This window comes from Neoarius graeffei, chromosome 9 (assembly GCF_027579695.1).
Source record: "Neoarius graeffei isolate fNeoGra1 chromosome 9, fNeoGra1.pri, whole genome shotgun sequence".
Classification (NCBI taxonomy): domain Eukaryota; kingdom Metazoa; phylum Chordata; class Actinopteri; order Siluriformes; family Ariidae; genus Neoarius; species Neoarius graeffei.
In genome coordinates, this window is record NC_083577.1 from 59,313,241 (window position 1) to 59,340,946 (window position 27,706).

Genomic DNA, 27,706 nt, shown 5'->3' on the forward strand with positions numbered 1-27,706 from the left:
GGCTTTACTTATCCAAATGCACCTGTTGGTTCAAAAGTTAAAGTGCACAGAACCTCAGAGCACAACATGAAGTTACCTTCAAATATAATATAAATGCCTCAGCTTTCATGTAATAAAAAAAAAACTATTAATACTAGTACTGTGTGCAGGCAGTCTCTCCTGAAGACTAAATTAAACAATAATTATAAACTAATAAAATAAATGGCTCAGGCTTCATAGAAGAAAAAAAAACAATTTGAACAGAATCTCACAGTATGATGCTGAAGCTGCCTAAACAATGGAAAATAAAATACCATTTTGGTAAAAAATGTTGGCATCCATTAATTTCTTGTATTAAGTAAAAAATAATGTAAAGTGCACACAGTCCTTCACTGTAAACATAACCCACTTTCAGTAACAGAATTTAAGCACTGACTCGCATGCTGCTTCTCTTGAATGTGTACACGGAAGTAAGCAGTGTTGCCAGATACTGCTGATGTTTTCCAGCCCAAAATATGTTCAAAACCCGCCAAAATGCACTAGAAACCGCCCAATCTGGCAGCACTGGAAGTAAGGAGGAAGGTAGTTTGTCGACGTCACCTCAAGACGACGCCAACGATTGGTCAAATTTGCGGGAAAGTTGCGGTGATTGGATATAATTGCAACACCGCTCTGAATTCGCGGGGATTGGTTGAATTTGTGTTGAAGTTGCAAATCGCAACATCGCGAAATCCTGGAGGGTCTGACATATAGATATTACTGTGTTGCAGCAAATGCTGTCAAAGTGCCCATGGAAGGAGTACAAGTCTGACACTGGGAAGCCTTATTACTACAACTCTCAGACTAAAGAGTCACGCTGGACAAAGCCTAAAGAACTCGAAGATCTAGAAGGTATGTCTTTCAAATCCATTCTCAGGATATTTAATGATGAATATGGGGTTTAAATTGTTTGTTTGTTGAGGAGCTGATTTGTACACAGGAAAGCTGGAGAGTATGGACACACATGAGGTTGGGTATTGTTTGAAATTTATCGGTCCCGGTTCTTATCGATTCCCCGTTTTGATTCCAAACTTTTTTAAAAAAGGTGTCAAATGTTTTAGATCAGGGGTATCAAACTCAAATTTTGCCTGGGCTAGTATTTTTATGAGATCCTGAAGAGCCATTATTGAAGTCTATGTATCTCTTCCCCCCCCCCCCCCCCCCCTTTTCATGTCATGAGTGGGGTTCTGTAGTTAAAGCTCATAGGCAATGGTTGTAATTTTATGCACATTTGAAACTTTATATGTTTTAAAAAACCCTCTGTAATTTTCTTCTGGTCCCAAGAAGTATTTGTTAATAAGTAATAATTTAAAATAAGTTAGTGCGGATCACGGCGAATTTCTGTTTGGCGATATTCGTGACCACTTGGCGTAGGATGTCATTCAAGACAAACAAACCGCTTGAGTTGAGTCCACTTCCGTTTACTTGCATTGCCGTTCAGCTTGAGTGCAGATGTGAGTTCAGGAATTTCCAAAGAAAAACCATACCTTATTGTTGTGCAGTGAACTGTAACAACGGGACCGGTTCAGGAAGAAGTTTTATACCTTTTTCCGAGAGAGGAGAAGAAGCAGAGAGAGAGCGGATTGGCTTTTTCCGGAAGAGGGGAAGAGGCGGAGCGAGTGGGTTGGCTTTTTCTGAAAAAGAAGAGGTGGAGCGAGTGGGTTGGCTTTTTCCGAAAAAGAAGAGGTCGAGCGAGTGGGTTGGCTTTTTCCGAAAAAGAAGAGGTCGAGCGAGTGGGTTGGCTTTTTCCGAAAAAGAAGAGGTCGAGCGAGTGGGTTGGCTTTTTCTGAAAGAGGAGAAGAGGTGGAGCGAGAGGGTTGGCTTTTTCCAAAAAAGGAGAAGAGGCGGAGCGAGTGGGTTGGCTTTTTCCAAAAGGGAGAAGAGGCGGAGCGAGTGGGTTGGCTTTTTCTGAAAGAGGAGATGAGGCGGAGAGAGTGGATTGTGCGCGTGAAGCCAGAGGTTTTTTTTTTTTTCCTGAAGAGGAGACGAGGCGGAGAGAGTGGATTGTGCGCGTGAAACAAAATCAAGCAGTCAAAGAAGAAACAGAGCAGCAATGCTCAGGCAAAAAGGAGAAGATTGGAGGTAAACATTTTTTACTTTTGCTTGCAATTGACAAGTCAAGAATCCTGAGGGATCCTGTACAATCCTTGTGGAAATGAGACAAAGGGATATTTCCTCGCTTAGAGTCGGCTATAAATAGTATAATGCCGCGGATGGCAGGCTGATGTGGCCTACCGGCGCACTGTCCAGTAATCGTTCCCTATATCCACTAGGGAGGGCGATTTAATTATTCTTCAAAAGGGCTCTTATTTAGTATTACGACAAAAGTAGGAATTTATCATAAATACCAGGATAAATCGTTTGGGTGCGAGTCTTGTTGAGGTCCGGGGTCACCGCGATCAGAGTCGGCCGAGTCGCTGTCCGATTCCGAGGCCGCACGGTCAAAGCTGTGAGCCACATTCACCGATTGCTTCGCAACGGCCAGAGGTTCATACATATATGGTTTCACCTCTTGATATTCAATTTGGAGTTTTACTACTTCAAAATCGCTATCACTTTCAGACGTTTTACACAACCTCTCATGACCAAAGTCCGTACACATGTGCTCGGTTCGCAGGTAAACACAGAGCTGCTCCCAGTCTGTTTGGCTTAAAGACCCACTGACAGTCATTTCGTATTAATTTGTAAACAAACAATATATGACTCCAAAGATAAATTCTGGTTTTAATTCTTGGTTTAACTGTCCGTTTTAAACATCAGAAGTAATTTTAAATTTCGCGCAGGAAGATTGACCTGGATATGAACTGGGCTCATTCAGAGATGCCGGAAGTGACGTCACATCAGTGTGTTGTTTTTGTTTACAAGTGACTATGTTGGTTCAGGGCCCTGTACTACGAAGCGGGTTTTCTGGCTTACCAGGGTAACTTCGAGAGTAACTTGATCACGTGCAGCGTAACTTCCCGATTAACCCATACTACGAAAGTTGGCTATGTTCAAACCGAGGTATGCTGCCATGGCAACTTATGCTGCATCTCAAACCTGCTCGTCTCAGGTCATGTTCTTGGTTAACCCGAGGTTTCCGATTAACCACACCCTTTTTAAACACCACCTCTCCACCGACATTTCCTCTAGAGACAATGCCAGCGTACCTGGATGACCCGTGCGATATCGGAGCGCAGATTAGAGATGGGATTTATGGCTCTTTGATGGGATCCGCATCTTTGTGATCCGTTCTTTGAAAAGAGCCGTTCAAAAGACTGGCTCATTTGGCTCTTTTTAAATATTTATTCAGTTTTAAGAAGACAGCGTCTAAAGAAGCCACATCCCTCTGCTTAGACAGTGACATCAATATTTCTGGACATACCTTTTATATAAAGCAACCTAGACTTACATTAATGTAACCCCTAAACGCTCATAAATAACCATTAAAAAACAATGAGGGCTTCAATGAATGTCCATGCAGAACGGCTTTTCTGTAAAAAAAAAAAAAGAACCCACTCAAGAACAGTTACCAAGAACGCAAGAATATTTTATAGAAAAACACTTGTTTTACAAAAATATTTAAGTCTGAGATACAAAATAGATACAACTACAATAAATATAACACAAGAACTAGTTATCACACAAGAACATTTTAATAGAAAAAAACAAACTTTCTATATTAAAAATATTGAAATTGTAATAAAAATAGATACAACTAAACAGTCAGATAAATAAAGTTATAACAAGAACACAAGATTATTTTAATAGGAAAAAAACTATTAATACAAAGAATATATTATTATTAGAAAAATAGATACAACTAGACAAACAGATAAATAAATAAAATACACAAAAATAGAACAAACAAAATGACGATAGAATAAATTAAATGAACGTCCGTGCAAAGTAGTTTTCCCACAATATTATCATTTATATCACACAACAACATTATAAACTATATACAAAACAATTTGAACTATTAGGCAAACAGATAAAATTTGAATAAATAAAAGGCAAATGAATGCTTGCTTGCACGCGCGCACACACACCCCATTATGAATGATGTTTTTATATTTCATTTTCACCTGTTGCCAGGTGCGTTTGGCGCTGCTGTTGCCTCTGAAATGTTCACAGGACATACACCAACTTAGTCAAAGGGACTGAACAGTCAGTCATCCTAATTCATGTGACTCTGTGCACATATCAGCTTAAGTAGGCTACTCCATGAATTTACCATACCAAATTTTATTCAGGATTTTTCGGACATTAAACAAGCTATATATGACTGGGGCCACGTCGAAGGACCATTTTCTGTGACTTGTGATTGATCATGAAGCTTTCTCTCATCCTATACTTCTGTTCTGGAACATGTAGAAGGGAGAATGTACTTGCGCATTTACCCGATCGGCAGTTCGTTGCCAACATGCTTGCCGCTCCTTATTGGCAGCCGCTGTGTTAGATTTTGCTCTTAATGTTGTTTTGAACTCCTCGTAGCTTTGCATTATGACAGCGCATTCTTCCTCCGTGAAGTACGGCGACCGTGCCATTGTGAACAGTGGGGATTTGCGCTGATAACCTCCCCTTTAACGTGAACGCGCATTAACCCTGATTAGGTTAAACCAGGTTCAACAAATCAACTTCATAACTGGCGTCGTAGTACCGTTTAACCCCAAACAAGATAACCGGGTTTTGTCAACCCCGGTTTAGCGGGGGAACCCTGGGTTACTTCTGGGTAGGTTGACCTCCGTTCGTAGTACAGGGCCCAGTTCTCACAAGTCTTGTGATATTGAGCTGTGGTTTTGTTGTGATTTCCTTGCGTGAAAAAGTTAAATGGCGTCTAACCGAAAAGGGATTATATGTGTGGCTTACGGGTGTTCTAACACCATGTCGGAAGGAGTGAAACTCCATTCCTTTCCTTGGAAAAAACACCCTGAAATAGCAAAAGAGTGGGAAAGAAACGTTTCCAAAACAGGTGCGAACTGGAAGTCAACAAAATGGTCTCGTCTCTGTTCAGCACATTTCGAGGAGCACTGTTTCACTTTGTCGTCCAGAACTCGAAGAACGTTTGATCCAACTTATCCACTGGTGTTGGAGGAGTCAGCTGTGCCGACGTTGTTTGACAGGCCCGGGCCGAATCAATCTGTCAAAAGAGAAACAGATGACAGCAGACCCCCCAAAGGGGCGGTCAAAAAGCGAAAGTCCGGTGGTGCCTTTGCCAAAAGAGAACGAGCCAGGGTACGTGGCTATGTGTTGTTATTCAATACATGTATGTTGTTTAAAATTTGTTGTAACGTCACAAATGCGTCTTATACCATTGCATATTACTTATCAATAGGCCAAAGCAGCTAATACCAGTAATGTACAACAACTGAAAGGCCAATACCTTGTTTCATATATTTCAGGGATGCAAACAGCGCGCCTTTTGGCGGATGGCGCCTTTTTCACGGCTGAATCGCGCAGATCCTGCCGCTCAGGCTGCACAAATGTGCGCAGCTTCCCGATTTAAACTGTTTTTTCCTCATCCTTATACTTCCTGTTTCATGGACTGTAACGGATTTGCTTATTTAGTCATTTTAATACAGAATTTACTTTGAAATTATAATCAGACACTCCAACCCCCCCCCCCCCCCCCCCCCCCAAAAAAAAAAAAAAATCGGATCTGCGCGATTCAGCCGTGAAAAAGGTGCCATCCGCCAAAAGGCGCGCTGTTTGCATCCCTGATATTTAGTTTGGATAATATACATGATATATGTGTGGAGTGATAGATATAAGATGTCATCCGGCATGTTTTGAAAGTTTGTGAACCCTTTAGAGTTTTTGATATTTCTGCATAAATATGACCTAAACTTCTGGTAGCTACTGTATCTAACATGATCTAACAGGAGCTTAGACATGATGTTTTTTGGAGTGGGACCAATAGTGTGACGTGACCAGGACCATATGTTTAAGACATTATGCTGTTTAAACAGAATCTTTAATAGACGTGAGGGCAGACAATCTCGATAGCTTCCCTGCTTCATGTTTTGTTTTCATGCAATCCAGAACGACATACACTGATGTGACGTCACTCGCCCTAGCGGCAAAAACGGGCAAATGGCTCATGGCGCTTGTAGAAGCCGGGGCAAAAAACACAAAATCGGCTCTGAAATTCTTGATTTTCTACAAAGACGACCCTTTATTCAAGTTGAGTTTTGGATATTTTATTTCACAATACAGCAATAAAACAATAAATACACATATTACGTGGTGTAAAAAGTTGTCAGTGGGTCTTTAAATGATGTCATGACGACGGCCCCCTGGCGGTGAAAGTGCGCATAAGTGAGATGTAAACAAACCTTCAGAAATTGGGCAACACAGTATATTTTAACCGTCTTATTCAATTTTAGGGTGCAAATTAGACACCAGGAAGATTGAATTTACTTTTTGGGTCGTTCTTCTATGGACCCTTTTCACGTGACGTCACGACAAACGCAGCCGCCATTTTGGACATGTACTACCAGTAGTTTACCACAGCCAGCATTGAGGAACGGCAGCAAAGAAAGTGTTTATTTTCAGCAAGACTTCCATCATGCCACTATATTGTTGTGCACCTGGATGTAGTAACCATCAACAAACAAGGCAAGGGTTATCATTTTATCGGATCCCGACGGAGAAGATGGATAGCGGCCATTAACAGATTGGCAGCCCTCGGCATACCAACGCTTGTGTAGTGACCACTTTGTTGGAGGTAAGACGAATAAAATTAGCCAGAAAAGGCATTACATTGCTGTTAACATTCTGTGGCGGCGAGTGTGTAACCAAATAGGCTAAAATAACCCATTGTAACCTCTTTGTTCTTCTGTAGTAGCTATTAGCTAACGACATTAGCTAGCGTTGTGTTCCTTTGCTGTTGGTAGACTGTAGGACAGATCAGAGGCAGTGTCCTACAAACAGCGCTTAATTTGAAGGGGAGCAAGCCAGAGCGCGCTCCGGAACCTCGGGCGTTGGCTCCAGCAGCTATTTACACTGGATCCGGTGATCCGACACCTCTCTTGACTATGTAACAAAAAAAAAAAACAACCCAAATAATTAAATTAAAAAAATGCAAGTTTATTTAGTGTTAATGTCTGATTTTGATATCTGCCTTGTTGGTGATTTCTCTCATGAAACGACATCCACAAAATATCTGCAGATGAACTTAATTTGCAGTGTTATTACAAAACATGCCCAGAAGCGCAGCGCAGCGCCCCGCCCCCTTTTTTTCCGCACCGGAGCCGCTCATCCTCTGCGCTCCGGGACCTCCCACTTTACAAATTAAGCACTGCCTACAAATAAGTGTTCAAAACAAGAGGAACATGTATTTGTCTCTTAAATCCAGGCCGTTCCCTGTAATCTGTAACACTGGGTTGGAGAAAGTAATGGCAAATAGTGAGTGCACAAGCCATAGAAGGTAAACTGTACACAGCGCCAGGGCAGTGTGATGGTATGTCTACTTTTAGATTGTGTTAGCTTATCAATGAACACACTCGTCACTCGACGAGTTTCACGTCTTTACGATGGATACTTAAATGTGTGTTAGGTATTATTGTTGCAGTCTAAGCAGTCATTGTAGCAGCTAGATGAGCGAGAACCGAAAGGGTCTGTGCCATAAACCGGTATTTCTGTACGGCGTTGCTAATGTGTCGTTACTGTTGTTATTTCTCCCTCTGCTCGCCCTGTAAATGCCCTACGTCGCTGGATAGCGAAGGTGTTTTCTGCATCTCGCTCCTTTTTCTTGTATGTTCTCCGTTTGTCGCCTTCCTCGCATTCAAACCAATTCGAGCCGAAGTCCGCTACATGTCCAAAATGGTGGTCGTGTTTACGAAGGTCACGTGACTGAAAAGGGTCTATACAATAAAGTTGGTATTCTACATTTCACCTCTGACCTTTAAGCACTATAAGGTGAGCTTATGCATGCTATACAATGGCAGTCATTACACTACAGATCTGCTGTGAATTCTGCATCATGTGAAAATGTTGAGCAGCCGTGTTGTGCGCCGCCATGCCCCCCCCATCAAACAGTTCAGACGGGCCAAATGAAATGAGGCTACGGTTTAGACAGCACACGTAACTTTTGACCAGTTATCACAGTTCATCTTTCACGCTGTTGTCATTAGACACTAGGGTTGGTTTGGTACCAAAATTTTGGGTTAGTTACAGTATCTGGCATGATAGAATGGTAACGGTACTAGCTCAGTACCAATTCAATAAATGTTCATACATTCTGATGAAATTTAATAAACATTAATAGTTGTATGGTTTAAATACTGCATTAAAGGAGTGAAAACATTGACTTCCTGCTTCTGTCTGTCTATGGGTGACAGGTGTAGAAAGGAGTTCTAAATAGGCTAATAATAGTTATGCATGTGGTATTTGCTTGAGAGCAGTATTTGCAGTCATGTCGTGTGCCCCCCCCTCGTTTCTTGTTGTCAAAAATCCCATCTATCACTTTCGACTCTTTAACGAGATTATGAAGCTCTCCCTGTTGTCGTTTGTACCCAAAACTTTCTCTTTCTTGACAGCATTTCGATAATTATTGTCATCACTGCTAAATGATGTATTCGTACACGAATTTTTCGCATCGCAATTTCATGTCCTATCTGGTGTGTCAGGGCCCTTAAGGTGTGGGCGAAAGAGCAAAATCTTAAAGCTACGTTTTGAAGTAGAGCAAAAAAAGCGGCGAAATGCAGTAAAGTTAACTGCCTAACTTTGTGAAATGATGTCAAATTTACCAGTAACCGGAGTAACCCTATTAGCCATGGATGCTAGCTCGTATCTAAACAGATGGACACATTGATGTGCGACGTAATCATGTAGACAGGTCCTGACAGATAGGTAGCCTTCATTTGCAATAATAAAGGGTTATGGCAGAACCGAAATTCAGTTGTGTTTTGGGGGTGTTTTTTTTTTTTTTTTTTTTAAACAGGTACTCGGTACCTGGAATTGTGTATTTGGTTCTAATTTGGACCGAGTTTCAGTTCCCATCCCTAGATTTTACTCCTCATTTCTTTGTCTTTTGTATTGCATGGAATCAAATATGTGAGAGAGAGAGATATGGGCCAAAGCACACAAAAAATTAGTGATAATGGTTTCTTCTGAGAAATGGTCAACTATGGCCCTGCAGTGATTTACGTGGATGAACTATTATTTAATGTTATTACTTCATGAGATGGATTTACACTATACCAAACAGCAAATCCTGAATTACAATTTTGAGCCTGGTTGCATTTTGCTTGGGAACTGCTGCTCATTTTAGTCACTGACTGGAGCCACTAATACCAGGCCAAGCTTCAAAAACATGTAGTAATGTGCAGAAGCACCAAACTGAGCTAAATACAAAACAAAAATATCATCTGGAAAAAGTGTAAAACTGTAATTGTAGCTGTATTTACACAATCATCTCACCATTCAAAACAACATATGTGAGGAAAAACTAAGAAACGGCCCAGAATATTCAAGTAATGTCTGTGGAATATTTCACATGTAATCCCATACAGAATCACGTTTTGTACTGGCCTACTCATCTGCTATTTCTTTCAAAGGAGTTGATTGTTTGTTTGTTTTCTACTAAATTACAGGCCTATTTTAAATCGTGTATTGTTCTCACTTCTGTACCTGCATTTTTATCATATGTCGTAATAATCTCACCAAGACCATTTTGCATCAAATAATGTGCGCTCTGAATCGAGCAGTTGTCCATTCTGTGTTGTGTATTACTTTAATCATGTGTTGTGCTGATCCTGCACATTAACGTATTACGTTTTTTTCAAGTGTTGCAAGTCCTCCAAAATTCTATATTCATTCTGAATCATGTGTTCACATACTGGAGTGTTTGGTTGACACGATTGATGAGAAGTATGAGAAGTGAGGAGCGTTACTGTGTTTTTAAACATGTTGTTGACAGCTTGGAAATAGTGTTGGATATATTGTATGAATAATGAGCGATGTACTGACCAACAGAAAATATCGGTGGAAATCTGGTAAAGTCTGATGTGAAATGACGGCCAATGAGATTGACGGCGATATCAAAATAGGTGTGAACTATGTTTTAGAACTGTCATTGTTGGTCAGAAACGCTGCGGACTGACTTGGCTTTTGTAGTTTCATACAATGAAAGTCTATTTTCTGCAACTCCTTGGCCTTTTGGTTCTTTTTGGGGTGAGTGAATTTCCACGACACGTCTTGCTGATGGCTGAAGTTACACCGATTGTGCCAGCATGACGGTCTGTACAGTTATTAAAGAGGAAGATCAAATGCCATTTATTTAATTTATTTTCTTTGATTCATGAAAGGTGATGCAGTTTTCTATGATTTGAAGTTAAAGGTGCTGACTGCAAAGTCATCTGAAATTTAAAAAATTTTTTATTGTGCATGGCGTTCTCCTATGTCTCGCAAGAACAATATGATGCAGACGAAATGTTATCATTTTGATGTGCCGAGGGTCGCTTTTCTCTGTTTTGGGACCGTTTTCCTATCTCTTGAGGTAAACCGAATGGCCCAACGGAAACAGCCGAAGACGAGGAGCTGCACTTTTTTTTTTTTTTGACTGCGAGGTGCTTTAACTAATTAGAATAACTCTGGAACTGGGTCTCGCCAAGATGGCGATGTGTAGAAAACATCATGCTGATTTAAAAATTTATACCAGCAGATCATGCTGCATCCAAAAGCTGAAACATGCAAGCATGACAGATCCATATAAGACCATTCTAAGGCTAAGATAGCTAAGCACTAGCTAGAATGATCTAGTTGTCTGTCCAGAAATACGATATTTCATCTAACCTTGCTCTATCTTGCAGTTGCACTCACTAGGCAGGCTTTCCTTTTCTTTACTTTACTGTTGGCTTTTTGCTGGCAGAAGAGTGGAGTCCACCATGTTTGCTCATGCTGACTTGTTTTGGTTAAAAGTAGGTCAGACACGCCCCATGGTGGTCATGTGATATTGCTGCACGTTTGCTTCGGCAATTTTCGGACTCGTAAAATGCGGGACGCATTTTATCTCGGCAAAACAATGACGCACTGGGCACACGGTGTGTGCAGCATCGCAACATCTCAAAAATCCAGCAGCAGTAGCCATAAAACATTTTGCCCAGAATTCAACTTTGCAGTCAGCACCTTTTAAATTAAATGGCCTGAAGTATGAATTCTCTGAAGCGCTCTATTCTAAATATAATTAGTAGGGCTTAGTGAATGGTGATGTGTACAGAGTACCTTTTAAAAGTCTTTGTCTGTCTTTTTTCTTTCAGCAATGATAAAGGCTGAGGAGAATGGGTAAGACTGTTAATATCTCAGTAATCGACACTTGTATTTCAGATGAAACATGTTTAAAATCTTTGCTTACATAGTAAAGATTAAGTGTGTGTGTGTTTTAGGATGATGGATGTGGTAGCTCCTGGCACTACTCCTATTCTCACAGTTCACACAGATCCAGTACTCACTGTGCCTGCTGTTCCAGAGGCTGACACTACCATAGCAACAAGCGTTGCCGAAGAACAGCCATCTCAAATGCCTGCGCAGGGGGGCGAGGGAGGCAGTGAAGCAACTGTGACATCACCAAAGGAAACGCCCACAACAGAGACACAGGCCAGGTGCATGCGTGCACGCACACACACACACGGGCAGTGCATTGTGCATCCAGAGAATGGAGAGGCAGGTGTGTGTGGCAAGTTTTAAAAAGACGCACTGAGGCAGCCAACCACAGGAAACTCGGCAGTATGACTCAACTGTAATCCACAATTTGGCTAATGGCTTATTCCTGGTCAGCTTTTGCACTGTGGCACTGTAAAGTGATAGCACTGACAGCAGTCCTTTCCAGCATGGCCTTGGCATGAACCTTTCTTTCTACTCGTATGACTTGCCTATAAAGTTGAAACCCTGTCGTGTGTGAAGTTTCTCACCTAACCAAGGTTCAACAAAAATGTGCCTTTAGCATATCAAATTGGCTGACACAGATACTGTATGGCCCCAGAACCTGACTTAAGTGAGTAAAACCTGAAGTTTCAGTGAAGTCTAATGTTACTGATGGCCAGGTTCTACATAAGGCTTTTGATCACGTGGAATTTATGTAAAAGGCACACAGAGTAATGTTGTATATCTATCTTCTTGTAACAGGTGCAGCTACGCTAATAGATGTTTAGTTTATAGGATGACAGGAGCTCTTGCTGTTGAAAGTGAAGAAACTATAGCTTTTAGGGGCAAATACGTATGATTTCTTAAAACAGCCGTCGACCCAGCACAGTATAAATCACCAGAATTGCAGTCAGTACAGTACTGCCTCATCTCGCATCCATAGAGTTCACCAGGCTAATGAAATGTTACAGAGAGACTACTACATAGTAGTTTTAATAAAAAGCAATTTTATTAAACCAAAAGTAAATCATTACACACATGCTGAGATGTGAAAGTGAATTGCTTTGGTAAATGAATTATTTAAAAGAGCTAAAAATTCTCTGTATATTATCAAGCTGAGTGGTAATTTTAATTGGATTAAACATGTTACTCTTATAATATTGCTGTTATTTTAATACTAGTGGTGTTGTGTCCGATTGTATAATCCAGCGGTGTTGATGCTCTTGTTCATGAATTCTGTTTTACCATCTTACGAACTGTATACATGTACGTGTCTATTTGCATGCAGATGTCTACAGTGGTGCTTGAAAGTTTGTGAACCCTTTAGAATTTTCTATATTTCTGCATAAATATGACCTAAAACATTATCAGATTTTCACACAAGTCCTAAAAGTAGATAAAGAGAACCCAGTTAAACAAATGAGACAAAAATATCATACTTGGTCATTTATTTATTGAGGAAAATGATCCAATATTACATATCTGTGAGTGGCAAAAGTATGTGAACCTTTGCTTTCAGTATCTGGTGTGACCCCCTTGTGCAGCAATAACTGCAGCTAAACGTTTCCGGTAACTGTTGATCAGTCCTGCACACCGGCTTGGAGGAATTTTAGCCCATTCCTCCGTACAGAACAGCTTCAACTCTGGGATGTTGGCAGGTTTCCTCACATGAACTGGTCGCTTCAGGTCCTTCCACAACATTTTGATTGGATTAAGGTCAGGACTTTAACTTGGCCATTCCAAAACATTAACTTTATTCTTCTTTAACCATTCTTTGGTAGAACAACTTGTGTGTTTAGGGTTGTTGTCTTGCTGCATGACCCACCTTCTCTTGAGATTCAGTTCATGGACAGATGTCCTGACATTTTCCTTTAGAATTCGCTGGTATAACTTGGATTCCATTGTTCCATCAATTATAGCAAGCCGTCCTGGCCCAGATGCAGCAAAACAGGCCCAAACCATGATACTACCACCACCATGTTTCACAGATGGGATAAGGTTCTTATGCTGGAATGCACTGTTTTCCTTTCTCCAAACATAACGCTTCTCATTTACAACATAAAGTTCTATTTTGGCCTCATCCATCCACAAAACATTTTTCTAATACCCTTCTGGCTTGTCCACGTGATCTTTAGCAAACTGCAGACGAGCAGCAATGTTCTTTTTGGAGAGCAGTGGCTTTCTCCTTGCAACCCTGCCATGCACACCATTATTGTTCAGTGTTCTCCTGATGGTGGACTCATGAACATTAACATTAGCCAATGTGAGAGAGGCCTTCAGTTGCTTAGAAGTTACCCTGGGGTCCTTTGTGACCTCGCCAACTATTACACACCTTGCTCTTGGAGTGATCTTTGTTGGTCGACCACTCCTGGGGAGGGTAACAATGGTCTTGAATTTCTTCCATTTGTACACAATCTGTCACTGTGGATTGGTGGAGTCCAAACTCTTTAGAGATCGTTTTGTAACCTTTTCCAGCCTGATGAGCATCAACAACACTTTTTCTGAGGTCCTCAGAAATCTCTTTTGTTCGTGCCATGATACACTTCCACAGACATGTGTTGTGAAGATCAGACTTTGATAGATCCCTGTTCTTTAAATAAAACAGGGTGCCCACTCACACCTGATTGTCATCCCATTGATTGAAAACACCTGACTCTAATTTCATCTTCAAATTAACTGGTAATCCTAGAGGTTCACTTACTTTTGCCACTCATAGATATGTAATATTGGATCATTTTCCTCAATAAATAAATGACCAAGTATGATATTTTTGTCTCATTTGTTTAACTGGGTTCTCTTTATCTACTTTTAGGACTTGTGTGAAAATCTGATGATGTTTTAGGTCATGTTTATGCAGAAATATAGAAAATTCTAAAGGGTTCACAAACTTTCAAGCACCACTGTATATAAAAGCTAACAATTCTGATAAAGTATTGAGTGATCCTACTGCTATCAGTACAGTCTTAACAATCCCTGTCCCTACAGTAATGACACATCGAAAGAAGAAAGGCCAGAGCTGATGAAAAAAGTCTACAAGTGGAACACCAAAGAGGAAGCGAAGCAAGCTTTCAAAGAACTGCTCAAGGAGAAGGTAGAGTTCTTGCTCTTTGTGGTGTTTTCTGTTTCTTTGATGCAAGAAGATGCGACTCTGTATCCCCGAGACGCCTGTTGAACCACTCTCTGACACGTATGGGCTCTTTCTCACGTCATTCCTCCCTGCATCGCTGGAGATATTGCACTCATTTGAGTGATGGGTGCCTGGATGTGCTTCTATATTTAGTGTGTGTTAATTTGATGCACAAAGCTGTGTTCACAGGCCCCTGTCTGCTTTCCTAAGGGCTCTGTAATTACTCCGACTGTATGATTAGGTGCTTGAGACTCGGGGGCGACCACATAATAGGATGCTCCAGTGCGCAGCACTTATAATGGAGGTATATAAATGGAGGACTGAATTTGTCTAGTTCGTCTTTGAACCAGTCACTTCCTACTCGCCCGTCCTCTTTGTCTCCGTCCCCGGCGCTCAGTCTCTGTCCTGTCTCTCATCTCATGAGGCATGGAGAGAAAATCGAAAAGGTGACTTATGTAAGGCACTGGCATTTCTAAAAATTATGTTAGTGTCATGCACGTCTACTGCACAATTAAGAGAACACATCACCTGACCTCCTTACAGCCACAAAGGAGCTTCTGGCATTTCCGTTATATTCTCTCTCCTCTGTCTCACTCACACACACACACACAATTTTCATTTATCTAATCTCTGTCTACCACATCTATAGGATTTGAAAATGGAGTATGTCTTTGTCATGTTTGGTTTTCTTCTATATAAATAATGTTCAAACTCTCAAAATAATTGAGAACTTTTTAACACCACCTTTTTCCCAAACCTATATTGGCTGTAGTAGCTGAAAGTAAGTCAGACTGAATTTAGCAGATCAGACATGAACTCCGTGGCATTGATAGAGACTGATACCATCCTCAGTACTGTATGTCTGTGCTGGATTTGTTCAGTACTGCTCTCTCTCTCTCTCTCGCTCTCTCTCTGTCGCTCTGTCTCTGTGTCCGTGTCTAGGGTGTTGCGTCAAATGCATCCTGGGAGCAGGCCATGAAGATGATCATTAATGACCCTCGTTACAGGTGCTACAGACATTGAAATTAATAACTAAATGTAACTGTAAAACTAATAGATATTTCTTACCTTGATAATGCTGCCTTTATTGCTTTTGTCTTCTTCCATTAATGTGTGTGTGTGTGTGTGCAGTGCCCTGCCCAAGCTGAGTGAGAAGAAGCAGGCATTTAATGCCTACAAGGTTCAGACAGAGAAGGAGGAGAAAGAGGAGGCCAGGATCAAATACAAAGAGTCCAAAGAGACCTTCCAGCGCTTTCTGGAGAACCATGATAAAATGACTTCCACCACCAGATACAAGTAAGAACTGCGTGTTCTCAGGAGCACTCTGTTCACCATGATCTTAAATGCTTTAAACAGGAAATAGATGTGTAGTATTCAGACAGCCAGAAGCACATAATTACAGAAACATGCGCACTCCTTCCTGCCAGTCTCTTCAAACAGATGAGTAGCTTTTCATTCAGCACTTTTTTTTTTTTGTGTCTAACTTTGCACACCTTGTTAGGTGTGCTTTTGGTTTTACCTTAAACCTTTTTTAGTCATTTATCGAAATGTACAAGTTGAGCAGTCTTCTCATAGAGAGAATGGTGCTCTTCAGGTTTTGCATGACTACGGGGGGAGGAAAGCAGGTGTGAATACAGTGCTGTTACTAATGCAGGCCTACGTCCAGCAACAAATGTGAGGAAGTTCCATTTTGCTCACCATTTAAAGATGCGATGCTGTGTATCTGACAACTTTTTTCGATCCTGTGACTGTATCTTGCTTTGCAAGCATTGTAGTTTTTATTCAAAAGCTTCCCTGTCAAAATGTTAAACTGAATCAGATAATCTGTGGGAGAAGCAACAGGGACAATGAGTTCAGTTCATGGTACACTGCTTCCTCCTTTTGGCAAAGAAGAGCACTGCATCAGTGTTCCTCAGGTGATAAGAGTGTGTGTGTGTGTGTGTGTGTGTGTGTGTGTGTGTGTGTTAGGAAAGCTGAGCAGATGTTTGGTGATCTGGAAGTGTGGAGCTGTGTTCCAGAGAGAGACAGACTGGAGATTTATGATGATGTTCTCTTCTACTTGGCCAAGAAAGAGAAGGTGTGCTATTTTTACTTGATGACTGTGGCTAGGTGATTACAGGGGAAATAAAAATTTTTAAGTTCTGCTTGAGTTACGTTTCTGATCTTTTGTTTTTATCTCATCCTTCTTACTACTTCTCCTACACTTTTGTGTTTTAGAAAGAGTGGCGCAACCTTGATGGTGTTTAACTGTGTCATTAGATAATAGTTTGTAAAATATAATTTAGACATATTGCACATGGCATTAATACACATTCGGTCATTCGTTCATTCATTGTTGTTTAATTAACATGTTAACAAATTCACCCAATTGATTTGTTTTGATTCATGGAATCATAGTTCATGATTCAATTTTCTCGCGATATTTTTGAGGGGGAAAAAATTTAAATGAAAACTTTATGACCGAAAAAAGCAACATTTCCTTTTTTACTCTTCTTTATCAACTTAAATATTCATTTTATTAAATATAAAAAAAACCCTTTTGTTTAATTTTTAAAAAAAATAACGAACAATGATCTCACATTTGTAAAGGTTGGAGTAAAAAAAAATAGCCTCAAATATTTAACTAATGTATTCCTTTTATTAAAAATGAAAAAGCTAATAACAAATAGCCCTTAATAAACTTTTAGAAACATTTGAACTATTGTTTTCTTTAGCTTTCAGCAGTCTGTGACAAGGTGGCGCTGATTTCTTGTTAAATCTGGATATTCAATTGCACAACAGTGCTTTCTCATTTTAGAGCTTTTTTTTTGGGGGGGGTGTTTTTGGTGGCAATAGTGCTGTGTTACTTCTGCCCATGGTGAAGTCACATGTATTCCCACTGCTGTGTTATTGTGCCCTCTACTGTCTAAAGGACCCTGTTACAGCTAGGAAAAGCTAAGAGATTATGCAGCCTGATAACAATCGTAGTTTATTTCTCAAATTGTCAATTTGCACAGCGATTTATGACGTATGGTTACATGCCTAACAATGAAGAATAGTCTTACGCACAGCAAAGTTAAGAGAGATTATTATAATTAAAAAGGCAACTAATACCAGTGTCTGAAAGAATGGCTGCACGTACATCTTGGTGGATATTGGTGGCGATCACATGCTAGCACTGCTTGTCTTTAGCCCAGTCTCTCCATGCTGTAGGAACAAGCCAAGCAACTGAGGAAGAGAAACTGGGAGGCACTGAAGAACATCTTGGATAACATGGCCAATGTCACATATCGCACTACCTGGTCTGAGGCTCAGCAGTACCTGCTGGATAACCCCACGTTTGCTGAGGATGAAGAGCTACAGAGTATGAAAACATGCACGCGCGCACACAAATTGAAGTGATTGAAAGCATTTATTATAAGGGCCCTTCAACACAGCTGTTATTATGCTGAATGGAACAGGAAAACTTACTTAGAAATGTAGGTCAAGTTCAAATAGGCTACAGTATGATGCATTACATTTAGCCTTATTAAAGTAGCTCAAATAAAACGGCTAAAACCAAATGTATGCTTATAGGTAGTAATCGCAGACTGGAAAGTAAAGTGCCCCTAACACTAACTATCTTGGATCATAATGTGGCCAATGTCAGTAGTTTTGAAATATCTAGGAATTTATATATTGGCTGATTTTACATGGACAAACCATGTTGAATATGTGGCTAGTAAAATTAATCAATGGCTTGGTCATCTTATTCGTTTCAAGTATTTTCTGCCTTTCAAATTGCGCCTTTTTTTTTTTTAATAACAGTCTTGTTATTCCTTTGAGTATGCGGATATAGTTTGGGGAGACAAACATAATGTAACTTTAATGGCTAGTTTACAAGTACTACAAAATAAGGCTGCTAAATTAATTCTAGATCAACCTCTTTATTCTTCTGCCAGGCATGCTCTTGCCATACTTAAGTGGGTATCTCCTGGAGAAAAGACGGTTCCAGAGGAGATGGGTGTATAAGTGTCTAAATTGACTCGCAGAACACAATTTGAAAAGATGGGGCATAGCTATAACGCAAGAAATAAGGATAAACTCAGGCTCCCCGAAACACAGAGGAACTGGGGAAAGCAAAGGACTGAATTTCATGCAGTCAAAAATTACAATACACTTAACCAGGAAATTAGAGAATCAGGGAGCGTTCGTATTTTTAAGCGTAACTTAACATTGTTTTTTCGTACTAGATATTCATGATTATAATTATTAGCTTTTTAATGTATTTATAGTTTTAAACACTTTGTATTTATTAGTAGTTTTAATTTATGAGGTCCTTTTTGAAAATCACGTATCATGAAAAAGTTTCCTCTTATTAGTATTAATAATAAACTAGTGCTGTGACAGATAAGCTCTTTGATGTGGATTTCATGTTTTATTGCTATGGACAATGAACAGCTTGTATAAATTAAATATTAGCACCCTTTGATTTTTTTTTTTTTTTCTGGTTGGTCCATTGTATTAACTTGTGATGCTGGCTCTTATGTGTCAGTACCTGAGTAACAGTAAAACGCTGATTTAAAAAAAAAATAGTCCAAGTGGTTATCCAGTGGTCATCATGTTTGACTCATACAGAGGTGTTTGCACTGTGATGAGTCTAGCCTTTGGAGAGGTTGAATGGCATATCTAATGTTATTGTCCCACGTGATTTTCAGTTTGATGCCTGGTATAAAAATAAAGGCTGGAGACCCACTGTCTCCAAACTGAGCTAATGAAGTATAAACCTTTCTGGGAAGTGTGCAGCAATGTAAAGCTGTTTGTGTCTGTGGCAGACATGGATAAGGAGGATGCTCTGATCTGCTTCGAGGAACACATCCGTGCTCTGGAGAAGGAAGAAGAGGAGGAGAAACAGAAATCTCTTTTGAGAGAGAGACGCAGACAGCGCAAAAACAGGGAGTCTTTCCAGGTGACTCCCTCACACGGGCCTCAAATATTTGCAATTTCTCCAGTAACCGTAATGTTTTCTTTTCAAATAATTTGTATATACTTCACAAACATGGATAAGAATCACCGATTTGAGGTGATTGCTGTGATTTGATTTTCTCACATAAAGCAGTGTGACTGCTCACTGTCTGCTTCCTTTTTTTCTGTGTATGCGGTGTAGAAATTTCTGGATGAGTTGCATGATCACGGCCAGCTGCATTCCATGTCAGCATGGATGGAGATGTATCCAACCATTAGTTCAGACATCCGCTTCGCTAGCATGCTGGGACAACCAGGTGAGACATGGACATGCACACACACACGCGCACACACATACATGTCCTGCTTTACTCCAACACTAACCAGTTCAGGAAAACAAACACACAGGTAGCAGTAATGGTTTTTGATGGATCTTTAATAATTTACATTTTGCCTGAAAAGCGGCATTCGATTTTTCTTCATTTTTGTTTTTCCAATAATACACAAACACAAGTCTGTGTCTGGGAATAAATCCAACAGTGAGAAATCAAATGGCGATGCATAAACCACAAATGAAATAGATCCTTGCTTATTTACCCATTTTCTGTTGTAGTTGTAACTCTTTGCTGTCCAAACCTGAGGGTTAATCTAGTTTATTTAAAATATTGTAACCAGCTAATTAAAGGTCTTGACCTTTTCCTACAACATCCCATTTATACTCGTGTGCCTCAAATCTCACTCATTCTGGTGCTAATGAGACCAGTTTCAGGACTGTTAGGACTTCACAACAGAACTGATCTGATCTTCTGAATATGGTTGATGAACGATGTCCTCATGTCTATTCGTCAGGCTCTACACCTCTGGACTTGTTCAAGTTCTATGTTGAAGACCTCAAGGCTCGATATCATGATGAGAAGAGAATCATAAAGGACATCTTAAAGGTGGGGCTTTATAGTAATTGTATTTACAGCACAGTTTAAGGGACGGGGCGGCACGGTGGTGTAGTGGTTAGCGCTGTCGCCTCACAGCAAGAAGGTCCGGGTTCGAGCCCCGTGGCCGGCGAGGGCCTTTCTGTGTGGAGTTTGCATGTTCTCCCCGTGTCCGCGTGGGTTTCCTCCGGGTGCTCCGGTTTCCCCCACAGTCCAAAGACATGCAGGTTAGGTTAACTGGTGACTCTAAATTGACCGTAGGTGTGAATGTGAGTGTGAATGGTTGTCTGTGTCTATGTGTCAGCCCTGTGATGACCTGGCGACTTGTCCAGGGTGTACCCCGCCTCTCGCCCGTAGTCAGCTGGGATAGGCTCCAGCTTGCCTGCGACCCTGTAGAAGGATAAAGCGGCTAGAGATAATGAGATGAGATAATGAGATGAGTTTAAGGGACTTTTATGGCTTGGTGTTAATTTTCTCGTCTAGTTTTAAATGGTAAAATTAGAGCTCTTGTGGATGCAAGCTGAAGTCCTTTGCCATACTTCACATCCATGCCTGCTTGCGGAAAGCACAATCTATCAGGTTTGCATTACTTTATTTTTAGCTGCGAAATGAAGTCTTAAAGTGCATATCACGGGTAAATTCAGGAGCACGATCAATGTAATTCTCCTATTTTATATTAAACTTTGGTCAAATATCTGTCACATTTTGCATTTTGTGCAATTTTTTTACCTTGCGCAATACCAGAAAAATTCAGTTGAAATCAAGCCATTTGAGGTGAATTGGTCCGCCTCTGAAAAAACTTGGCATTTGGATTTCCCGGGAAACATTGATTTTCGTGACGTCGCGTGCGGGACGCCTCCCTCTGAATCCTACGTCAGCACTGGTTTGTTTATGAGAAAACGACCTGGTGGTTTTCTCCAAACTTCTTCAACGTTATCGCGTAATTATTAAAATGGTTAACAGATGTATCGTAGGAGGGTGTAGCAACACCAGTCATGATGGGATTAGTACTCATCGTTTTCTAAAAGACCGGACAGTGAGAGAGAAATGGGAGCGCTTGGTCTACACAGGCTGTGCACTGAAACCGTGCAAGCTCGCGCAGCCTGCTGGCGCTTCCGCAGGTGACGTAACGAATCTGGCTCCAGACTCCCTTGGGATTTTTCCAGACGCGTTTTGTTATTTTATTTTTTTCTGCTGTAGACAGATGGCCTTGTGCAAAATTACCCTTCTGGATGAGTGTGTAAAGGGACATACTTTCATATAAATAAAAAAAACCCCACAAAATTGGTCCAGGATATGCACTTTAAAATTCTATGAACTTAATTGTTTACATAAACTGAATACTTGGCATTATGAGTGGCACGCGTCATCATCCCGTTCACTTCCATGATTTGGGCTTGTTTTATTTTTTATTGCTTGATTTTGTCAGAAGGGGTTGTTCTTTAGTCCGTGGCAGTAACTATGGGGCCGCAGTGAGGGGAGGGGGGGTTACGAGACAGCTCATACGTGGATTCTATAAACACCTTGTGTCTGCAGGATAAAGGTTTCCTGGTGGAAATCAGCACCAGCTTTGAGGACTTTGGCTCAGTTATCAGCTCTGACAAGAGGGCCACCACTCTGGATGCAGGCAACATCAAACTAGCCTTCAACAGTGTAAGCAAGCCTTCTCTTCCATCTGTCAATTACAGGTTATGTCAAAGCTTTAAAGCAAGAGGATAAACTTGAGATTAGTGATGTACACTGGTCTATTCTATGGTCTGTACCACTAATGTTTAGGCACACATTTGCAATACTGAGGTCATCTACAGCATGCAAATGAGTGCTCAGCAATCCACGTTTACTGTGAGAATTCTGACCCTCGAGGTCCACGTGACCTGGGATCAGCCGGTGTGTTTAATATGCAGCATGCTACTTTTGTCACGTTGCGCATACTAAAGTTTGTTTGAGAAACAGTTGATAGATTTAATGTTATTGGTTGTTCATATTGCAAGCTTTATTGCTCAATCCAGTCTTTCTGCCTTGAATGTTTCAGTTTTGTGTTTATGACCCATATCTGTCATTAGGATGGATTGACCTCTGTCCTCAGACACATTTTCAAAACGAGTAATGTTGTTCAGGATGCATCATGCACATGACAACTCGTAGCGGAGCTCCATACTAAAGGCCAATTTATGCTGACAACCCAGTCCTCGCAGACTGCGCCGCAGATGGCGTCTGCGTAGCCCTCCCACCTTCGCAGACGCTCTGCGCGCACCTCCCAAAAATTATGACCACCGCAGAAGCCTCGCAGACAGTGTCGCAGACAAGAGGGCTCTGATTGGTCCACTCTACATCCACTGTACACGCACTTCCGCTTCCCTACTTTCCCGGTTTGGTTTGTTTTCACGACCGCCATTTTTAAAAACACGAGCGAAGATGGAGCAGCACGAAGAGCGGTTGATCGAGGAAGTGAGGAAGTACGGACATCTATACGACTCCAGTTCTAGTCATTATAAGTAACCGGAGGATAAACACTCCACTAACCACACCCACCAACTACTCCTAGCGATTTCGCGACTTCGCGCCCCCTTGCGTTGTGGCGGTGAATAACATCGTGCACGCCTATTACTCCCCGCTCAACGATAAATTACAACTGTCTGCGAAAAGCTATCTGCGAAAGCCTTGTCGCAAGAGCATGCAGAGGCCTTAAAGCGAAAATGGTCATGCATTGACCTGATTTTTGACGGCTTTTGCAATCATACGATATGTATACATGTACCGCTAAAGGGAACCCGATCATAAGTGCAAGGCAGTGTATCTCATTAACACTTGACCACCGGACAAAATTTGTATATTTATTTACATAAAATGGATGGGGTTTTTATCCAGCACTTTATTTTTAATTTGCGTTTTAAAAAAATAACATGATTATTTTCTAATACATTTTACACTCGTGAAATATTTTGCACTGATTGAGCGTGATACAAATGTATTTGCATCACAATCGGTGCATTTAGTAAAAACAAAATGAACATGCTAGCAACACGAGAGGTCGGCTCACAGCTCATCAGTTGCTTGTGATTAAAACAAGGAGGTTAATGTAGCCTCTGTTCTGTGTGAAGCTTCTGGAGAAGGCAGAGGCACGAGAGCGGGAGAGAGAGAAGGAAGAGGCCAGAAAGATGAAAAGGAAAGAGGCAGCCTTCAAGAGCATGCTGAAGCAGGCCACGCCCTCACTGGAGCCTGATGCTACTTGGGAAGGGGTATGGGCTAGAATTAGTCAGTGTGACACATTTTATAACAAAATGCAAGCCACGTGGTTGGCTTTTTTATTTTTTTAAATGTCTTTTGAATTTTACTTTGCCGTCTGTGTAATGTGTTTGTCTGTTTCAGGTAAGAGAGAGATTCCTAAAGGAGCCTGCTTTCGAGGACATCACTCTAGAGGCGGAGCGAAAGAGGATATTTAAAGATTTTATGCATGTACTAGAGGTAATATTCTGATAATTCTCATCTGTTTCTCAGCTTCACATGCAAGTAATCAAAGTGACTTTGGTTATCAATTCATCAGGGTTTAGAGAATGCAAACTGGGCCATCTTGGTTAGTCCCAGTACTACTGCTGTTTATATAATATTTAATAGTTTTCTCCATTTTTGCAGCACGAGTGTCAGCACCATCACTCCAAAACCAAGAAACACTCTAAGAAATCCAAGAAGCACCACAGGAAACGATCTCGTTCTCGCTCAGTAAGCACACCACAACCTTTTCCCTCAGTAGCAGAAATACTCGTTCATTACCTACTAGCCTGCCTCGTCTCCTTTTGCAGGGTTCTGAATCCGAGGATGATGATTATCACTCGAAAAAGAAGAAACGCTCAACATCGAAATCTCCGTCCGAGCACTCTTCCTCAGGGGAATCTGGTCAGTGTGCCCTTTAATAAACTGTCCTGCTTAGCATTAACCAATAACATGTCTGTCTTGAAAAATCCATCTTCGCTGTTAGTGCATTCTGTAGTGATAATCCACAAGTGGACACACATGTCTTGATTTTCACAGAGAGAAGCTATAAAAAATCCAAGAAACACAAGAAGAAGGGAAAGAAGAGAAGACACAAGTCTGTAAGTTCCGCAGAGATCCATTAATATTTCTTGTTCTATAATTTTTACTTATCTTTTGTCTTTATTTTGAGTCCTTTCCAAATGGGTGATTTGATTTCCTGATACCTCGCTATTTCAGGATGCCATTATTTTGAGTTATCTTCCGATTTGATGTAATTATGAGCTACAAGTTAAGAGAACTGAAGGCAAAATGTTTTATCATCAAAATTCTATTTATCTCCTTTTATTAAATATAGGAGTGCATTTTTGATAGCTATTTTGTCACTGCTATAGCAAGTTCTGAGTGTTTGAAATATGCTCTGTAATATATCAATCCATATGCCAAAGCAATGGCCGTAAACGAGATTCGTTGAGACCTGTGCGAGACATCGTAGGACGGAAGTAAAACGTACAGCGGAAATCAAAGTGACCAACATCTGCCAACGTCACCTGTGTCTGAAATCGCTCACTCGTTCACTACTCCCTATATAGGGAATTACTATATAGAGGACTATATAGTGAGCTCACTGGTAAAATGAAAAAGCGCTTTCGGACACTACTCCGTCGTGCCGGTATTTACGTCATTACTGTCGCACAATTAAAACATGCCAGATCACTCGGCTGGTGGGTTTTCAAAATAATAAATGCATGCATGTGTTTTTGTGATAAATACATACAGTTAGGTCCATAAATATTTGGACAGAGACATTTTTCTAATTTTGGTTCTGTACATTACCACAATGAATTTTGAACAAAACAATTCAGATGCAGTTGAAGTTCAGACTTTCAGCTTTAATTCAGTGGGTTGAACAAAATTATTGCATAAAAATGTGAGGAACTAAAGCATTTTTTTTAAACACAATCCCTTCATTTCAGGGGCTCAAAAGTAATTGGACAAATTAAATAATTGTAAATAAAATGTTCATTTCTAATACTTGGTTGAAAACCCTTTGTTGGCAATGACTGCCTGAAGTCTTGAACTCATGGACATCACCAGACGCTGTGTTTCCTCCTTTTTAATGCTCTGCCAGGCCTTTACTGCAGCGGTTTTCAGTTGCTGTTTGTTTGTGGGCCTTTCTGTCTGAAGTTTAGTCTTTAACAAGTGAAATGCATGCTCAATTGGGTTGAGATCAGGTGACTGACTTGACCATTCAAGAATATTCCACTTCTTTGCTTTAATAAACTCCTGGGTTGCTTTGGCTTTATGTTTTGGGTCACTGCCCATCTGTATTATGAAACGCCGACCAATCAGTTTGGCTGGATTTGAGCACACAGTATGTCTCTGAATACCTCAGAATTCATCCGGCTGCTTCTGTCCTGTGTCACATCATCAATAAACACTAGTGACCCAGTGCCACTGGCAGCCATGCATTCCCAAGCCATCACACTGCCTCCGCCGTGTTTTACAGATGATGTGGTATGCTTTGGATCATGAGCTGTACCACGCCTTCGCCATACTTTTTTCTTTCCATCATTCTGGTAGAGGTTGATCTTGGTTTCATCTGTCCAAAGAATGTTCTTCCAGAACTGTGCTGGCTTTTTTAGATGTTTTTTAGCAAAGTCCAATCTAGCCTTTTTATTCTTGAGGCTTATGAGTGGCTTGCACCATGCAGTGAACCCTCTGTATTTACTTTCATGCAGTCTTCTCTTTATGGTAGATTTGGATATTGATACGCCTACCTCCTGGAGAGCGTTGTTCACTTGGTTGGCTGTTGTGAAGGGGTTTCTTTTCACCATGGAAATTATTCTGCGATCATCCACTACTGTTGTCTTCTGTGGGCGTCCAGGTCTTTTTGCATTGATGAGTTCACCAGTGCTTTCTTTCTTTCTTTCTTTCTTTCTTTCTTTCTTTCTTTCTTTCTTTCTCAGGATGTACCAAACTGTAGATTTTGCCACTCCTAATATTGTAGCAATTTCTCAGATGGGTTTTTCCTGTTTTCTCAGCTTAAGGATGGCTTGTTTCACCTGCATGGAGAGCTCCTTTGACCGCATGTTTTCTTCACAGCAAAATCTTCCAAATGCAAGCACCACACCTCAAATCAACTCCAGGCCTTTTATCTGCTTAATTGAGAATGACATAACGAAGGAATTGCCCACACCAGCCCATGTAATAGCCTTTGAGTCAATTGTCCAATTACTTTTGGTCCCTTTAAAAACAGGGTGGCACATGTTAAGGAGCTGAAACTCCTAAACCCTTCATCCAATTTTAATGTGGATACCCTCAAATGAAAGCTGAAAGTCTGGACTTTATGTCCATTATATAACTATAACCTGAATATGTTTCAGTAAACAGGTAAAAAAAGAAAATTTGTGTCAGTGTCCAAATATATATGGACCTAACTGTATTATACTGAGCGTATTTCCCACATTAGTCAATACGAAGTACCTGCATCTTTCAGTTCTTAAAATCAAGGCTGAATATTTTCTTCTTTGCCGCTGCCTTTTATTAAATCAAATTTGAGACTTTTAATTTGATTTCTTTCAGTGCGGATAGCACTACAAAATGGCGTCCCCACTATATAGTGCCCTATATAGTGAGTAGGGAGCGATTTCGGACGCAGGGGTTGTCAAAAGACGCGCGCGTCCTCTTTCGGATGCTGATGTAATCGAGCTGGAAGTTTTGTTTGTTTTGATAGCAGTCAGAAAAGTTTTTAAAAAGTCGGCAGTAATTGTCATTTAAACTTGTTTTTGTGCAATATTTCATTTGGAAAACGGTTTTCAAAATGGCAGCGCTGACACTTCATGTTTCAAAGTCTCGCACAAATCTCATGAAGATCGCGCGGATAAGCGACGCCTGCCGTGGACCAAACAAACTAAATTTAACATGGCTAAAAACCAAATGAGCCGATAAGTATGATATTTAATTGTAAATAGTTGCCAATACGAGTCACGATATAAGGTTACTAAAACCGAAAACGTAATTGAATAACACGTTAATTAAGAAATAAAGCAAGTTTTAAAAATGACTTCAGTTCCCCTGTGAGTTGTGTTTTCGGTTGTCATTATTTTGAGTTATTGTTTCAAATTAGTTAATATCGAATTATTGTTTGTTTTTGATCTCATTATTTCAACTTAAGTTTGTACTCCCCCACGTGTTCTCCCTCCAGGCTTCCCCAGAGTCTGATGGAGAAAAGGACAGAAAGGGACGAGACAAAGACAAGGATAAAGAGAATGATAAGTCCAGAGGGAAAAATCGTAGTGAATCCAAACAGAAATCTCCCAAGAGGAAAGCACCTAAAGAAGAGGTGAGGCTTCATTTAAATAGCTGAATTAGCTGTTTAGTCTTCGACTTT

At 40.6% G+C, this 27,706-nt stretch overlaps 1 protein-coding gene across 1 annotated transcript in view; it reads left to right on the forward strand.

Annotated features, from left to right (window-relative positions):
* Positions 1-27,706, forward strand: part of prpf40a (PRP40 pre-mRNA processing factor 40 homolog A) — a 38,478-nt gene that overhangs the window by 6,140 nt on the left and 4,632 nt on the right. The window contains exons 9-26 of the mRNA XM_060929980.1: positions 750-870; positions 11,262-11,286; positions 11,388-11,603; positions 14,350-14,455; positions 15,434-15,498; positions 15,623-15,787; positions 16,460-16,568; positions 17,684-17,834; positions 19,285-19,418; positions 19,617-19,731; positions 20,264-20,355; positions 21,880-21,996; positions 23,445-23,582; positions 23,713-23,808; positions 23,977-24,063; positions 24,144-24,237; positions 24,373-24,434; positions 27,521-27,658. Coding sequence (XP_060785963.1) covers positions 750-870; positions 11,262-11,286; positions 11,388-11,603; positions 14,350-14,455; positions 15,434-15,498; positions 15,623-15,787; positions 16,460-16,568; positions 17,684-17,834; positions 19,285-19,418; positions 19,617-19,731; positions 20,264-20,355; positions 21,880-21,996; positions 23,445-23,582; positions 23,713-23,808; positions 23,977-24,063; positions 24,144-24,237; positions 24,373-24,434; positions 27,521-27,658 — 2,031 coding nt within the window. The remainder of the gene's footprint in view (positions 1-749; positions 871-11,261; positions 11,287-11,387; positions 11,604-14,349; positions 14,456-15,433; positions 15,499-15,622; positions 15,788-16,459; positions 16,569-17,683; positions 17,835-19,284; positions 19,419-19,616; positions 19,732-20,263; positions 20,356-21,879; positions 21,997-23,444; positions 23,583-23,712; positions 23,809-23,976; positions 24,064-24,143; positions 24,238-24,372; positions 24,435-27,520; positions 27,659-27,706) is intronic.